The sequence below is a fragment of the Castor canadensis genome, chromosome 2 (genome assembly GCF_047511655.1).
Source record: "Castor canadensis chromosome 2, mCasCan1.hap1v2, whole genome shotgun sequence".
NCBI lineage: Eukaryota > Metazoa > Chordata > Mammalia > Rodentia > Castoridae > Castor > Castor canadensis.
Window position 1 is genome coordinate 75,702,510 of NC_133387.1, and position 18,148 is coordinate 75,720,657.

The 18,148-nt window shown below is 34.9% G+C and overlaps 1 protein-coding gene across 5 annotated transcripts in view; it reads right to left on the reverse strand.

The window, feature by feature from the left end:
- The window catches only part of Agmo (alkylglycerol monooxygenase), a 345,305-nt gene that overhangs the window by 24,021 nt on the left and 303,136 nt on the right, over window positions 1-18,148 (reverse strand). For 2 of the 5 annotated variants that reach the window (XM_074065070.1, XM_074065069.1), the window contains exon 13: window positions 1,014-1,063. In XM_074065070.1, coding sequence (XP_073921171.1) covers window positions 1,014-1,063 — 50 coding nt within the window. Of the gene's footprint in view, window positions 1-1,013; window positions 1,064-11,879; window positions 12,087-18,148 lie in introns of those variants that run through there. The other 3 variants (XM_074065067.1, XM_074065068.1, XR_012445222.1) reach the window with 2 other exon arrangements.

Genomic DNA, 18,148 nt, shown 5'->3' on the forward strand with positions numbered 1-18,148 from the left:
ATGGGCATCACCCTTATTTTATGTGATTACTCTTTGACAATAAACTCCTTTAGTCAAGATGACTAAGGAAGTCATAAAACATTTTCAATGCAGAAATTAATAGACTAGTCTTTTTATTAAAGTGAGAGTTTCTCCCTTTCCAGCAGCTCCCATACTTCCAATGTGAGGAGAGGAGAGAGAGAGAAAAAGAGAGAGAGAGAAAGTGAGAGATTGAGAGAGAGAGATGATTGTTTATTGAGAATTTGGACCTTTTTTTTTTTAACTCTGTCACATTTTCTACCTCTCCTGAATACCAGGGATAAGTCAGGGTAAAAGCAGGGGGTAGGGGAGGAGAATCGAGACAGAATTCCTGTCTACCCATGATTTCACACTGCTTTCCCTTTGCACTTGGGTGTTTAAAACTAATGACCCATTAGGCCCTGTTAGGTAAATTCCTGAGAAGGGTGATGTCTCCCCAGCTGCAGCTCTGGCTCTACTCTCTCCCAGCAACTGGCTTTACATCTGCAGGATCTCTCGGCTGACATTATGTCTCCCCAGGTGTCTTATGCTGGCTCTCACACTCCCTGCTCCCTGTAGTGCATGGAGAATTTGCAAGTGAGGCCCACCATGAGTGTGATTACCTCCCAAATGCAGTCCTGGGACAATGAGAAGTCCACTGAGGCAAGTCCCAAGCTTTAGAGAAGAAAGATTAAGCTCTTCACTGGACTCTGAAGAGAAAAGAACCACCATTTCCCCTTGTGGCATTTTAGCCCTCCAAGCTGTCCATATCAATTTTCTCCTTCATCCTCGTCTTCTAAGCTCTCAAGTTGTCCTCAACGCCCATATGAGTAATCCAGGATCTTAGAACCAATTTTAGACAATATCTGTCTCTCCTGGCTTTCTATAATCTCCCTTTGAAATTAGGATTAGTTGACAACTATTATCTTGGGAGTCAGCCAAAACTGAGACAGAAAGTCAGTTTTTCCTTGGATTATGTATAGTCTTGAATAACTAAGGAGTTTATTAATACTTACTAAGTACTTCCCGTGTGCCAGCCATTATGTGAAGAGTTGAGGAAAGAGCACTGTAAGAGAAAAACAAATTCTTGCTTTTATGGATTCCTAGGAAAAAAGATGGAAAACGAACACACAAAAAATAAGTAAATCTCAAACTTGCTAGGTATTTGACAAAGCAAAAAATAAACAGAAAAGCACTTTGGGGAAGTGTGTGTGTGCGTGAACTAGCAGTGAGGGAAAGCGTCAGGGAGAAGATATCATTTGATTAAAGACATGTTGTGGTGAGCATATAACATGAGCATGGATTTCAAAATCTGAAAGATGCTTTTTTTTTTTTATGTGTGTGGTACTAGGGTTTGGACTCAGAGTCTATATCTTGCACCACTCCATCAACTTTTGTGTGATGTTTTTTCTCTTGAGATAAGATCTTATGGACTATTTGCCCAGGCTGACTTTGAACCACAATCCTCCTGATATCTGCCTCCTGACTAGGATTATATGCGTGACCCACTGATGCCTGGCATGAAAGATGTCTTTTAATTGCCTACTAACTTTTGGAGACAATCTAAATTTTTGAAACAGAATTCCCAGGCTCAAACCAGTGCCATTATTTGTATGATGTTGAGTAAATTGCTTAGCCTCTCATTCAGTATTCTTAAATGAAAAATGAAAACATTCCCCTCTCCTTATAAGACTATTATAAGGATCAAATCAGTTAATACATGTAAAATAGAAAGACTGGTGCTGGGCACACGGTAAGTGCTATGTTAGGTTTTGTCTCTCTTACTCTGGTTGAATAGTCCCTATCAGTAGGGATATGAGGATGTACTTACAGGGAGAGTTATTGTTGGAGACATGCATTTGTTTCAACCTGTAGATGAGGTTAGTGCTATTAGACTGGCTGGTGACACTTAAGAGAATAACTGTGAATAAACAAGAAATGAGTGTTTAAGGGCTAAGTTCTAATTCATGAGCTTGAAACAGATTACAGAATATGAGATAAGAAAAGCCCAACAGGAAGTGCCCAGAAGTTCAGAGAAACAGTAGATGAGTGTAGTGTCCTGTGAACTGAAGAAAGTTTTTCAAGGAGAGCAGAGTGGTAGCAGTGTCAAATGCTGCTGAGAAGTCAACTAAGGTAATAGCCATGAACTGACCATTGGACACTGGCATTGTGCTGACTTTGATAAGAGCAATCTTAGTGGAACTGGGGGGAGTGGGATATGCATAAACATATACAGGGAGAAATGTGAGGAGGGAAGTTAGAAACAGTGGTTATGGACAAGTATGTTAAGGACACTTGAGGTAAAGTGAAAAAGATAAATTGGGCTAGTTGAAAGTAGAAGAGGGATAAAGAAAGAACTTTGTTTAAATAGGGGTGGGGACAGATATCAGCATTCTTGGTAACAAGAATTATGTAGTAGATGGAGAAAAATTGAGCATCACTGAAGCCATATCCAAGGAGGCTAGGGTGGATGGGAGACGAATCAGAAGTCCTGAGGTTAGCCCTGTCTAAGAGTGGGATCATTAGTTAATAGGAGTTGGTTTGGATGATGGTGTTTGGTAGGCAAAGTTCTCTTTAATGACTTCTACTTCTTAAATTCAGTAACACTGAAACAAGTTCATCAACTAAGACAAAAAGTGGGCTGAAAGTTTGAGGGGTAGGAACCAGTTGTACAGGAATGTGGAAAATAAGTGGAATTGGGGAAATTTAGAGTGATGGACAGAATTGAGAACTCAGATGAAGTACTTAATCATGTATAGATGAGGTCAGTTTCATGGTTTTGCATTTTTCTCTAGCCATATTCAGCTATATAGGGAAGGTATGGAGTTGGATTTAAAATGTATTTTGATTTAATAAGCTCAAAAGTACATTTATAATGATTTGCCTTGAAATTCAATTGTCTTTGAAAGTAAGTAAATACCTGAAGAAGGGCAAGGAAATTCAAAGGTTATATAGGAATACATCAACGGGGCAAATGTTGGTGGTGGAACCCCAAAGAGCATGAGCTGGAAAAAGAAGCAGCAGGAGTAAGAGCATAGGATGTGTAAGGTTAATCCTATGGCCAGGTTGCTGCTATTGGTGATGCCAACCTGAATGATGTAAAGTGGACTACATAATCAGTGGAGAAAAGATACCAAGAAACTTTGTTTTTACTAGAAGAGACATTTATGTGGTGCTGCATTCCTGAGATCCCATTAAGAAGAGTGGAGTAGAAGACGATAGTGAGCTACCTGCTAAGATCTTTAAGAAATTGGGGAAGCAATTCAGAAACAATAACCACCATAGCTGTTCTCAACAGGATGTACAAATAGGGATTCACAAGAATTCCCAAAACAGAGAGAGGATGCTAACAGATTTTTATTTCTTTAAGCTTTTTTTTCTTTCCAAGTATCTTAGGGAAACAAATCTCACTTTATAAATATTTCAAAGCTGTTCCATTCCATTCCATTTCTCCATTAGAGAACTGGAAGAAAGCAACTTTGCTACAATCACTGCTGGCTGAATTTAAGTGAGCCAACAAATGGTTAAAGACCTACTCTTTCCTACAAGCAACAAACACATTTTCTTCTTTCCATACCACACAAAGTCTCAGGAAGATGCAGTAGTGTGCAGGAAATTTTAATGTCAAGATATCCAAATACAGATAATTTTTATAGTTGATCTTGGCCTCTTATATATTCTGGCACAGAGAGGGAACAATAGAAAATATAATTTCTTTTAGTGTTTTTATGCTGAAGAAAAACTATACTTTTTCTTTAAGTAAATGTTTATCATTCATATTTAATAATAAAATAAAAACTTGAATTTTTTGCTATATGTCTATTTGTTTGCTTTTACTTTTATCAGAAGAAATGTTCAGTGAGAATTACCTGAGACTTTTTGTCCAAAAAATGTAAAGAAGGCCAAAGAAGTAATTTTTCAACTAGTAAGTCAAAATGTGGTGGCCATAATAAGCACCCAGAAGGAAGAGTAGATCACACTTCATATAAAACTTCCTTAATTTAATCATAGTAGATTGAATGGGGAAGTGAAGGAAATGAAGGAACAGAATAAAATGCACATAGCAAAAAATGGACAACTGACATTAGAAAGGAAAAGAGGAATTAGAATTGGTAAGCTGTTTAGGATTCTGGAAAGATGAAGGAATTTTTCATTTTTTGTATTGTAATTCTCTAGTTCTTTTACATTGTTTTTAAGATTGTCCCCATTAATTAGATTCTAATGAATAATTATAAAAATGAAACTTCATTAATTCATTATTGACATAGTATAAATTATTGAAAAACCCAAATTTCACGACATAATAAATGTAGTTTTATTACTTTAAAATATAGAAGCAATTTGGATTAATTATTCATAGGAAGTGAGACTTGCAAGGGACCATGGATTTCATCTGATCCTGGGCTACCATATTTTCTGTGAAGATCCCAAGGCAAAATAATGACCACACTGGGTTACAAGGCTTGTGTTCTCACCACTTTCTATGTTCAGAATCACACAGTTACTAAGAGACTAAATTGGATACAGAATCTAAATACAACTGCTATAGTAGCTTTTAGCAATCAAGTACAACTCATCTTCAAGAAACTCAGTTATTTACTATATGTCTTACCAATTAAGTCTTTTGTGAAAAGACTTTCACAAAGTCTTTTGTGAAAAGGCTATTTTACTTTATTTTATTTCATTTCATTTGTCTTGTGGTACTGGGGTTTGAACTCAAGGCCTATACCTTAAGCCATTCCACAGCCCATTTTTGTTTTCAAGATAGGGTTTTGGAAACAATTTGCCTTGGTTGGCTTCAAAGGATGATCCTCCTGATCTCTGGTTCATGAGTAGTTAGGATTACAGATATGAGCCACTGGTGCCTGGCTAAAAAGGTTATTTTAAATAACTTAAAAGTAGCTACAATTAATTTGCTGAAAATATTAAATAAAATTCACATTCTAAAGAAATAGCAAAAGAATAGTTTTTCAAAGAGTAAGAAAGAAAATTTCAGACCAAAGATAGCAGTCACAAGCTGAAAGAAGGCTTTAACTACCAGAAACACTACCAATGGACATGATCTCTTGCTCAATTTTAGCACATAAATGTACCCTTTCCCTCTGGAGAACAGGGATTCTGAGGTTTTATATTTTGAATAATCCCCTGGGGAGCTGTTTATTTAGACAGACACCAGAGCCCTTGTTCTGAAGTACAGGTTCCTTAAGTCTGAGACAGATAGGATGCTGGAAGTAGCAGGTGTTTCAATTCAGACAGACCTTAGCCCACATGCTAAGAAACACTGTCCCAGTCAGATACCAGAGTTGCGGCTGAATGCCACTCACCATGAGCTTTTGTCAGTTTCTTTTCTTGTATGAATAATTAATGTCTTATAATTAAGAGTTATAAAATAAGTCTTCATCAAATTAAATGGATTCCCTGAAGTTGATCCAATGTTCTAAAACATTCTTTCAAGAGTCTTAATTGGTATGTTTAAAATATAAGCTATCCTAAAGTGTTGGCACTTAAAGAATATGGAAGAATTTTCCTTTCTCTAGGACATTAAGAATGGCTTAGGATGGCTTATTGATAGGGTGATTATCTAAATTATTGACCAAATAGAATTGATCTATGTGTGAGTGTGTGTGTGTGTCTCTCTCTCTCTCTCTCTCTCTCACACACACACACACACACACACACACACACTGGAATATAATATTTAACAAAAATCTGCATGCATGAGGCCCCAGGTTTAATCCCTAGCACTGAAAAGAAAGTTATTTAAAGGTCTTGTCACTACTAAACTCAGTTTAATGTCTGCCAACAAAGTGTGTTGTCATTCTTTACTTAATATCATCTAAACAACAACCAAATTTCTGCACAATATACATTATGTACATAGAAAATATTTTTAATGTTGGGAATATATCCCTTGGGATTATATTCTTAATTATGTCAAATAATTCAAACAATTTCTGGGCTGTCAATTCACCAAAATTTTTATTCACATCACCACAAATCGAAAAGAATTTGATCTTCAAGTTTTTTTTTTTTTAGTACTAGATCTTGAACTCAGGGCCTCCACTAGCCCTTTTTTATGATGGCTTTTTCGAGATTGGATCTCTTGAACATGGGAAGTGTAAATAGGAGGATTGTTGTTAAGGCTCACCAGGACATAAACCCAAGACGTTATTCTGCTAAAAAATAAATAAATGAAAATAATAATACAGCAAAAAAGGGCTGGGGGCTGGGATCAAGTGGTAGAGTGCCTGACTAGGAAGCGGAAGCCTTTGAGTTCAAACAACAGTGCTGTCAAAAAGAAAAGGAAGGAAGGGAGGAAGGTAGGGAGGAAAAATAAGTGGAAGAACACAGAAGAGTTTTTTAATCCAAATAAGGCTAAATTTCAGAGAGTGCATATGACTTCTGCAATCACTTGTGCTAAATTATTTGTTTTGAACATGCTCTTAAAATAACCACATACTTTTCAATATTGATATTGATACTGATGCTTCTTTGGCAATTTGTTCCTCCTGGTTTTCCTGTAATCAGCAATATCACTATGCTCTTCTCATCCTGTGACTCATACAGATTGATAGACACTTTATGCATATTACATATTTAGCATACATTTTCTTGGAGGAGATCCATTACTTTTTGATTAAGCATGCATATTTTAATGTGGAGCTCATCAACGTGAAGTGACAGCCTGTAGATTTTAGGTATCTTGTAGATTATTGCATACACCAAGGTAAGGAAGGCATCCTAGTGTGCCATGTGGCTGCCAGGTGCCATTATTAGATGATTTCCTAACACCTCCTGCTTAGAAGGATTTAAGTCATCCTTACACAGTGATTATTTCAGCACACATTATATTGCCAGTGAATTAAAATGCATGCTGGGAACTCTCTGAAAGGCAAATGTTAGTATTACTTTGTCTGGTTAGGATGGGTGTGTGAGACAGAAGCTTTATAGAGGGATCTCTTTTATATTTAACTTTATGTCAAAGGGAGAAACCCTTTTCAATTCCCATGTATCTCTCACTCAACTGAAAGAGACCTGGCAGAAACTGAAGTAGGGTCAACCAAACCTAATCAAGTATGTAAACAATTGGAATTCTCGGTTAAAATGAAAACTCAGACATACAAACAGGACCTATGGTGACATTTTTTGAGCATGTTGGCCTTATCAGTGCCATTTTCTCTACTTCTCACCCCACTGATATTCACCTGGTTATGAATCTTTCAAGCTTAGATTATTCAAAAATGCATGCAAAATAATACCATGCTAAACTATTATTTTTTCTTATATGGCATATCTAAATAACCTTCAATTCTTTGTCTTTCAATTCTTCAAGAATTTACTGTATAAGCAGTGCTCCCTTGAAACATGTATCTTCCTTGTATACACCCTAAGTTGGAGAGTAAGGCCTAGAGAAGTTTTCTTTTCTTTTCTTTTTTCTTCTTCTTTTATGGTAGTGCTGGGAATCAGCCCTAGGGTCTTGCACATGCTAGCAAGGCAAGCATTGTAGTATTGAGTTACATCCTCATCTCAAGAAGTTTCCTTGCTCCTTGATCAGTTTTAACCTTGGTACCTTATCACCAGCACAGCTTTGAAAATGTATGTATTTTCTGGCATCACCTCAATATTATTAAATCCAGTATTGCAGCCAAGTATTTTAAAGAAAGATCTGAGGGCTGAATATGTAGTTCGATGGTAGTGTTTGCTTAGAATACCTGCAGCACTAGATTCATCCCCAGTGCAAAATAAATAAATAAATAAATAAATAAACAAACAAATAAATAAATTCCATGGATAATCCCAGTCACACAGACAACTTCTTCCTGTCTTCTATAAGGTAAATATAATATATGCAGGTTATAATATTGAATATGTTGCTGTTATAACGAAGGGACAATGTATCTAAAGAATGACTTTAAGATTATGATTCATGGATATTGAATGTCTGGAATATCTGAAGGTGATAACTAAAATGGTGTTAGAGAGCTTTGAATTTCAAAAAGACCCAACCCACAAGAAAAAAAATCATCAATGTTGGCTAATTATGTCTTTAGGGAGGGAAAAGAGTAAGTTCTATGCTATTGAGAAGAGGTGGCAGAATTAGAGTGAAAAAAATCACTGTGATAATAGAATTTTGTTTGTTCAGTTCCTTTCATTGAGGCATGTTTAATTAAGATAGAGCCCAGCTGCTTCCAAAGAGAGAGTCATGACATCAAAATGTTTTAAGATCCTGAAAGTCCAGTTTGTTTCTCTATTTTTCCATGTTATTTTGGGATCCTATGTGCTATGACTTTGAGAAAATAGGGGTGGGGCATAAAAAGGGGAAGTTGCTTTCTCTAGTAAATTTCATTACATTACTTGAACATGTCTACTATGCCTTAAAGAATTCCATTGAAAATGCCTCATTGAAAAATTAAATTATGTATCACTAAAACAATGAAATTTGGGAATTTCTAATAAAGAGTAACAAAAGCTGATAATGTTAAATATAATGAGGGTTCCTACAGAATGGTAATTAATTGAACATCTAATATACAATTGTGGACTTCAATATTATTGAATATCATGGACCTGAGAAGATAGGATTAATTTAACAAATATGATTAGAAGAAATGAGGGAATGGGAAAGAAATGACATAAGAAATAAATAGAGTCAGAGTAATGAACAATTTTAGAGAAAATTGACAATCCAAGAACAGGGATAGACTTCTTTTTTCCATTTTTTTTTTTTTTTTGAGGTACTGAGCTTTGAACTCAGGTTCTCATGTTTGCTAGGTAGGCACTCTACCACTTGAGCCTCTCTGCCAGTCCTTTTTTGTGTTGGGTATTTTTGAGATAGGGTTTCAGGAACTATTTGCTCTGGCTGGCTTTGATCCATGATCCTCCTGATCTCTGCCTCCTGAGTAGCTAGGATTACATGCATGAGCCACTGCCACCCAGTAGTTGGAGTTCTTTTGATCCATCTTTATATGGCAAGCCATATAAAGGATAAAGGAATTGCCACTTTTGGAAGGCTTAAAAGTTCAGGACTCATCTACCTTGTCAAACAGCCCTACAACTAGCATACTTACCTTTTGAACTTCATACTGAACAGAATCAATTTGAAGGAAAAACCACTAAACACAAATTCTCGTGTCCATAATTCTAAGGATTTGCCCTGAATACCATATAACATGAAATGGAGAGACATCGTGGACTTTGATGTCAGAATTCAGAGTTAAAAAAATTGGTCATCTATTATGTTTCATGGGTCCATTTAACCTCTCTAGGACTCAGAATGCTCTCTTATAAAATGGCTTGATGACACTTAATTCTCAGAATTTTAGAGGCTAAGTTAAATAGTTCTAACAAAGTACTACTCAATAAATAAATGCTCGTTACTACGAGCATTACCAAAATTTAGTGTCCTCATAATTTTTCACAAAGGTAGTTTGCCCTTTTCGATAAGTGGTAGGTAATTGATGATCCCTACTTTTAGTGCTTTCTCTCTTGAGAGAAAGAGGGAGGGAGAATTAAATTCTTCTAGTAAAAAGTAAGCATGAATTACATGGTATCACTCAAGACCAATTTACAATATTATGAATAGTTATGCAATCTGTCATTATTTATCAGAAGTTAGCAAGAGAAAACCAGACTGGAAAATTAGCATGGTCAAAGGTGAAGAATAAAATGTCCTGGTTAATGCACAGAGGTCCTTAGAATGCTACCTTCCTGGGAGCCATGTTCGTGTTCAAACTTGGAAATCATAGCTTAAAAATACCTATATTATTTCTAAAGGACTATTTACAAATGTAATGAAGATAGCAAAAAGAGAAAATGGTTAAGTTTGAGTTTACTCAAAGAAAACTGAACTTTGCTGTAAAATGATCTTTAATCGCTTTGAATTATTTATTTCCATTATTAAATTTATTTTAGAGCCCTCCTATAAATTCACATATATCCAAGCACACATGCATATTTCTGCAACATGCTTGGGGAGACCATTAAACTAGTTTGACACACTTAAAATCTATTTGAAGGTTTGCAAAAGGAAAAATAAATCTCTTTCCTTGGCTATTATTGAATGATGTGACCTATAGACTGAAAAGTCTTTAGAATACAGAGTTTGGGTCTTAAGCATTTTTTAAACATTTTAATTAGCATAGATTAGTTATACAGGGGGGTTCATTGTGACATTTACATATATGCTTATGTTGCAGGAAGTTGCTAGCTAAGATACAAGACACTGAGGCAATTTAGCATATTGCAATGTTTTATTGTGCCAGCACAGACTCAGGAGACTCTTGTCCAAAGGCTGAGCTCGGAGAAAAAGGGGTCTCACCTTATATGCCCTGTAAGCAGGTTACAGAAGCAAAAAGCAAGGTCTAATCCATATGTGGTTATATTTTATTGCATAGGCTACTTTACCTTAATGTTATGTGACTTCTTCCCCTCCCCACTGCTATGTGACCTTCCTCATGTTCAGATTCCTCAGGTTTTATCTCTCTGCTGTGCCATCCCTACCTCCCTGCTACTTTCTCAGGACTCAGGCCTAGTGTGTTTCCTTCTGATCATCCTCTCTGCTACACTTACAATGTACCCTGGTTAGATTCACCTCCACCACCATTCTCCCACATCTCCCCCCTACATAAAACAGTGTTGACAGACTTCATTATTCTGTTTTCATACACTTGTACCCACTCCTAACAAGACCTGTTGTACAATCCTATCCTTATTTTTTTGTGACTTCAGAATTTTTATGCTATAAATTTTGTGAATTTGAGCCAGCAGAGGGCTCCCTGCAGTAATGTGCTTCCATAAATGCAAAGTCCACTAAGAACTGCTTGAGGGACCAAAGGAAGATATAATATTTGTTAAGGACTTCAGCATTTGTTCTAACTCTGTGTTTAATTAAGAAGCATAAAAAGATGAATGAAGTAAAGCCAAATCCACTTCTGACGCTCAAGATATAATTTGTTAATTTTTTCATCATGTAGAATTTAATCTTCTGCTGCTGTTCCAGTCTGAAAAATAAATATGCTTCAGTCTTGCATCATTAGTCCCATAGACACCTGCAGTCTGATTCTGTTAACAGTTGCATGTTTTCCTTTGTTCAAAGCTTTAAAAACATACTTAAAATATGAGGGTAAGCAACTAATCAATCTCCTTAATCCAGCAATGATTACAGCCAAGGCTCGGTGAAGGGTAGTATTAGTATATTTTTCTTAATATTTGTAATTTGGACTTTTAAAATAGTAGCTTGAAATCTAAGCAATATTGGAGGAAAGGAAAAACTTTTTATTTTTCAACTTTGTTTCAGTCCTTCTCTGGACATGATCCTGCTTACCTGTCAGTTCCCTCCTAATGAAACACTTGGCAGAGTTTTACAGTCCTCAAAACCAATACACACAATGCCTAGGGCAGTTTTATTTAGAGGACTTTATGAACGTTATTATGACAATTTTAAATAACACAGAATTACTGCATGCTTCTTAAGCTGCCAAAATGAATTGACCAAACATATGAGACATATGTATTATGAATTAACCTGTTGAGTAAACTAATTCTGTCAAATTCCATTCATTTTCATTTCAGCAATACCTTCTTCTGTAATATGGCTTCTGGTGTTATGTGGTTGGTAGAGAATACCTGCAATATGTTTTTATGGCTACATACATGTATCTAAGCAGTTTTAGCAACCATCAAAGGAAACTTTGTCAAATCAACACAAATCCAATGTTTACTATTCTTCAGATTTTTCCTTTCCTTACTTATGCTCATTTTCATTGATGATACCAGTGAATATAAAATAAATCTATTTGAAATCATATTTGTCTTTCAATGGTAGCTAAAGAAAGTATAACTGACTTTCATTTTAACAGAAAACAACAAATGTGAAAAACAAGTAAGAGGAAGTAAATACATTTACTTTTCATTAAAGAAGTGGTTCCTATAAACCTTATACAGGATAATTACATTTCCATATGTATTGTAGTTGTGGATAACTGATTAAAAAAAGAGAACTGTGTACACTTAGGTTATTTCCACGGGCCGGAGGCAAGTTGTCTCATGCTTCTTACTCCCCAGAAAGCAATGCAAATGGAAAAATAAATCTGAGGAAATAAAACACAAAAGAAAAAACAAACAAAAGTGAATCAATATTTCTGTTCAACTAAGTTAGAAATGTCTTCTTAGGGGAAAATGAACATATACATTTTAGACAGTTAAATTGTTTAAACTAAATCTAGCAGTTGTTTACTGATAGAATTTAGCCAATTTACTTTAAAGCATGCTAGGTGAAGACAAGAGTGGGAGTGAAGCATGTTATCTGTGTTTTTATACATCTATTCATGAATCTGGGTCATTTCAAACTTAAATGAAATACAACTTTTTTCTCAAATTTGGGGTATTGCATGTTATATGTTCTGCATTAAATGATCTCATTGCTTATGTAGGTTAAGAAGCCTTTGGAGTAGGAGAAATGAAAACACTGTTACAGAATCATTCCTCTCTGAGGCAATATGATATAGCCTACTATGGATTTTATCCAATGTGAATTGAGTTCCAAACACCAAAGCCTTGTGCATTACCTTTCTCTGTCTTTTGATCTTATCAGGTGTACAACTGTAGCTACAAAATTCTCTTTAAAATAACAAGATCATAACAAGCACCCTCAAGAGTTCATTAGGTTTATTCCCTTGCTTTCAGGTAATGCCAGACACTCACAATAAATCACTTAAAATTAGGCACACTACACATTTTTTTGGTTGGAGATTTTGTTAAACTGTGTCTCATTATGTAGCTTAGGCTGGCCAGAATTATGTCACTCAGCCAGACCTCAAACTCAAATCCTCCTGCCTCTACCTCCCAAATGCTGGAATTATAGACCTGCACTACAAAACCAGACATACACAATAATCTTGACTTCTAATGTTTGAGCAGGAAGGATTGCAAGATCATTTTCAATAAGAATTGTGGTTGTTGGATTTTTGTCACTTTGTATAATCTAAATAACATTATCCCATAATGTGTATGTCTATGCACTGGCCATAAGCTTTCTACCATCAGGTTTTCCCTAAGCAAACCCTTCCCTCATTCCTACCCATGTCTTAACAATTCAGCTACAGTATTGCTTTCCTATCTCCAACTTAGGTGGGTGAGTTTTAGAATAATAATGAAAGAGTGATGTCCAAATGCCAAACATATTGGGAGAACTGAGTGAGGATTTTCTTCTCTCTCTCAAACATATATATGGAAACTTCCTTTCAAACTATTAGATATGACCAGTTGCTTTTTCCCAGGAAGATAATCACTACTCCTGAAAGATAAACAGTAGTTCACAAAGGAAGAATACGTAAGCAATATGCAGGAGGCAGGAGCATATTCTGGGGTGACTGAGGTAAACAAAGGACATTCTTGAGGTCAGCCATTAATTCACAGAAAATACCTTGAATCTTGATGATTTTGCTATTAGGGCCTGAATATGGAAAAACCACCAACAAACAAAAAACCCAAAAAGGTGAAATAAAACAACAAAGACCCCTGCTAAACATTTGTGTTTAGATTTATGAGTGGGTTTCCAGTTTCATATGAACCTTCTGGTTCTTTCTAGAGGATCACTATTCTTCAGTCAGATAGCTTTTTTCAAATCTACGCATTCCTTTCAGTCTATAACACCCACAATATGAAAAAAATACTAAAAATAAAAGCAGCAGTTATAGTGAAGCAGAAGTCAAAAATAATATTAACATTTTGGAGTTGCCTCAGAAGTCAAATACAATATATTTAAAGGTTGGTTTTCATTTTGTTTCTTTTGACAGTAATTCAAGAGAAATGACCTCATGGGATCTCACATAGTGGTGCCAGGTAAAATAATACCAAGATTTGTGAAGCATTTGTGAAAGTTCTTGTGCAATGAGTTGCTTCTGTCTCTGAAGATGGGTTAATGTTGGGAAGATAGCAGAGGAGATGGCTTTTCAAGTGAGACAAAGATAACGAATATCAGTGTGAATAGTTTTAAATTCCAGAATATTCATCAAGCAACTAACAAGTACCTTGTGCAAGATAGTGAAATCTGAAATATATTTGGCAGTAAAAATTTTTATTATTTTTGAAACTGATGCCTATAGTACAAGTATCACCTCCATGGGGGAAAGCTAAGGAAAATTATTTCAGTGAATCCTCAAAACTTGTATGTAAAATTTTATATTTCATAATTCCCTTTTCCATATTCCCCAACACATGTATAGTTCCTTTTAGACTGTCCATGTATCGGGACTCCCAGTAATATTAAAAATTCTGACCTAAAAAATTAGTGAAAAAGATAATAATTCTTGTTTATACATTTGTTACTAATCTGCCATTTTATAACTAAGTCTTTCTACCTTTGACACTGTAATTCCTATTCTGTTCCTTGTAGTTCTCATCCATAACAAAATTACAAAGTTCTTCTTTTTCTAATCACCTAAGATGCTTTTTGCTTCCTACCAAAAATGCAGTGTTGTAGTTTCATTTCATTGGTTTGTTCATTTTATGGATTAACCCTCCAAAAACACATAAAACTGATGAAGTAAAGGGGTCAGAATCCAATCATACTAACATGCAGTAACGACCCTGCCCTAGGACAGCCATTATCTTGGGTGCCATTGATTCTCATGGCACACTTTGGAGGAATGATATCCAATTTGTTGATGAAGAAATGGGAACTCAAATTTTATGTGGTTTAGCAAGGAATTGTAAAACTACTAAAAATATTAGTGTTAGATGATGATTTACATTTGTAGTATTCCCCACAGAAAATCAAACTACACAGTTTGAGAAGTCAGTTCAATGACTGTGAGATACAAAGTGAATTTGTTTTTTTAAAATAGTCATCACCTGGATTTGCCTGTGGCTGTTGCTGCTATGTTGAGTCAGTAACTTCTAGGTTTCTGAGGTCTTTTCACAATAAATACTTTGATGATTAATTATAGTTTTTATATATAATGAAATCCAGATTGTATTAGGATCATAGAAATTAAATAAAATGAATACAAATTCTAACAATATGTATAGCCCTATTCTATTAGAAATATTTAAATAGAAGAAACATATTAGCTTTTATATTTTGAAAATATATATAGGTATAACATATAATAAAATTTTAAAAATTTATTTTTAAGTTAGAAAGTTATTTAACATGAATTTATCATAACTACTCAGTTATCATTCTATTTAAAACTTTCCCTTGTCAGCTGGGCACCACTGGCTCATGCCTAGAATTCTAGCTAGTCAAGAGGCAGAGATCAGGAGGATCATGATTCGAAGCCAGCCAAATAGTTTTCGAGACCTCATCTCTAAAAAGGCTGGTGGAGTGGCTCAAGGTGTCAAGGTGCAGTTGTGAGTTCAAACCCCAGTACTAAAAAATAAAAAAAATCCCTTGTCTAAGACTTCTCTTGACTTTTGTAGAAAACCACTCATTTTGGGTTTCCATACTTGTCTAGATTAAATGTTGTCATTTTAGTTAGTTCTTCATTAGCACATTTCTCAATCAAATGAAATGAAGACGAGAAATCCTGGTTAAGGATAGTAAAAGAATAAATATAGCTTTTTAAAAATTTTTGCAATACTCTTCTCTGATCTGCTGATATGTTTCTGGATATGCAGAAACTTATTTTATCCTAGGTCTGGGCAAGTCCCATGATTTTAGCAGCTGATGTAAAATATGAAACAGAGGAAGTTCCTTCTTAGTGTCAAGCCCTACTCGTGCTAACACATCATTAGTGGCCCTTGTCTTCGGGCTATTTCCTTAACTTCCCTGGGACTTCACTCTGATGCCTGAACTTTGTCCCATACAGATGCTCTCCCTGTTTCCTCCACCTCTTTCCAAAAAGCTCATCAACTGGCAGGTGGCTAATCTAAGCAGCTAATCCATATTAAAATGCCAATGGGAACTGGTGTACTATTCTGTTGTTCCTCCCAGTTATGTGTGATTCAGAAGCCTCATTCAAAATGGCTCTAATGTGAGTAAATTAGGCATCCAATCATAAAGGAGAGAGGATAGTATAAGAAGAGTTATTTGTATGCATGGGGCATACTCCAATTGCAAACTCTCAAATAACAAACCAAACTAGTGGAACTACCTTATATTAGGGATGTATCTGTCTCGGATGGCTTGAATACACTAACTGTATTTCTTAATAAATAACCTGATAAATAAAGAAAAACAATTATTACCTTCAACAATGGGCAGTTTCAGTTACAAGTAACTAGCAATATCTTAAAGCTTTTACATAGGTGATTAAAAAAAATTCTCATATCATTTAGCCTTTAGATAAACTTGCAAGTAGAATAAAGACTTATTCACAAGAGAAATAAAATAACTGAACATTAGAAATTTGAGTCCCAAGTGCACATTTATTGTCACAAATACTGAAATGAAAAACACTCACTGAGATAGATCCCATTTAATTTTATGTCTATTGGCAGCAGCAGTATAATTGTGAATTACATCTGAATCACAATAAATTGAAGAAACATCTGAAATGAATTCAGTCATTTGGTTGATGGAGAAAATAGCTTATTCTACTTTTCCAAGGAAGGAACTTGAATTATTTTACATATTAACTAGAATTTTTGTGACGATAAGAGAATTAATCACTTTATTAAAAATAGCATTTGCTAAATTGTACAAGTTTTCAGACAAATTTGGTTTTCTATACTAAAAAAATTGTCTTTACTCATAGACATACTTATTCTTATGCCTAACAGATCATGTACTGGCCCTAAATAGATTATATTTTCACCTAAAAATTATTTATCCTTCTGACATTGAGAAGGTTCATAGAATTCCAGTTAACTGGTGTTTTATACGATCCTAACAGTCACAATAGCAAGAATTGCTTTAATGGAAGCACATTAAACATGCATTATTTTTACTGAATGGTTTGGAGAAAAATAAAACCAACTCTGATAAGTATGATATTTACTACAATGTTTTCCTTTTTGTAGTGATGACTATTGAATGCTGTACAGATAAGAACTCAAAGAGAGATCAAACCTGAATTGCTACAAAATCTATTTCTTTATTTCCTATTAATACAAGAGAACAAATAAGTACAAACAGAACTGGAGTAGCAACTGGAGCCCAACGTACAGAAGGTCCTTTTGAAATGAAAACATAAGAAAAATATTCAGTACTGATAGAGTTTTTTCCTAGAATTTTGCAAGAGCTCAGTTTAACAAATGCCAATTCAGAAAAAATTGAGAATTTTTGTTTTTCTGCCAGTGTATTCTATAGATGAACAAAATATTTAGTCATATGCAGGCAAAGGCAAACAAATGTCTAAAGACATAATTTTCACACACTGACCCTATTACTTGGAAGTCTTGTGTTCCTTTTTTGTCTTAATTTTTATACATTAATCAAGAGAAAATACAATCACTGCTAGTTTAATGAAAGGTCTGATGAAAACTTTATTAAAATTTTAAGTTTTAAACAAAATATTTTTTATTTCATTTAAAGATATGTATTAAAGTTCTTAGCTGAGGAAAAACATTATAAAAAGAAAGTTGAGCCGGGCGCCGGTGGCTCACACCTGTACTCCTAGCTACTCAGGAAGCAGAGAGCAGGAGGATTGCCATTCAAAGCCAGCCCAGGCAAATAGTTCACGAGACCCTATCTCAAAAAACCCACCACAAAAAAGGGCTGGTGGCGTGGCTCAAGATGTAGGCCCAGAGTTCAAACCCCAGCACCGCAAAACACACAAAAAAAGAAAGTTCATGTTAGTGTTCAGTTATAAGTGCTTTGTGTGAAAAGAATGCATGTATCTCAGTCACTAAATATCTATTGATTTTAATTTTTACATAACAAAACCTACTAAATATCCTGTGATAAAATTTATTTTAAAAATACAGAAAATAAACTTCCAGATGAAGTTTTAAAATTCTTAAGCTTACTTCTGAAAACTGAAAAATCAGATATTTCACTATTAACTTCTCAGTAAGTTAAAAGACATTTATAATTAGAGTATCACAAGTGCTAGCTTAATTTACACAACAAATGCAGTAGCATTCATTTCAACCACTTCTTTAGTTCCCCAGAGTTAGTGATCTCTTATTACCTAAAATAATTCACTTACTTCTAAAAGTCTGAAATGACTGAAACAGGTATGCATTGTTTTTGACAATATTCTTA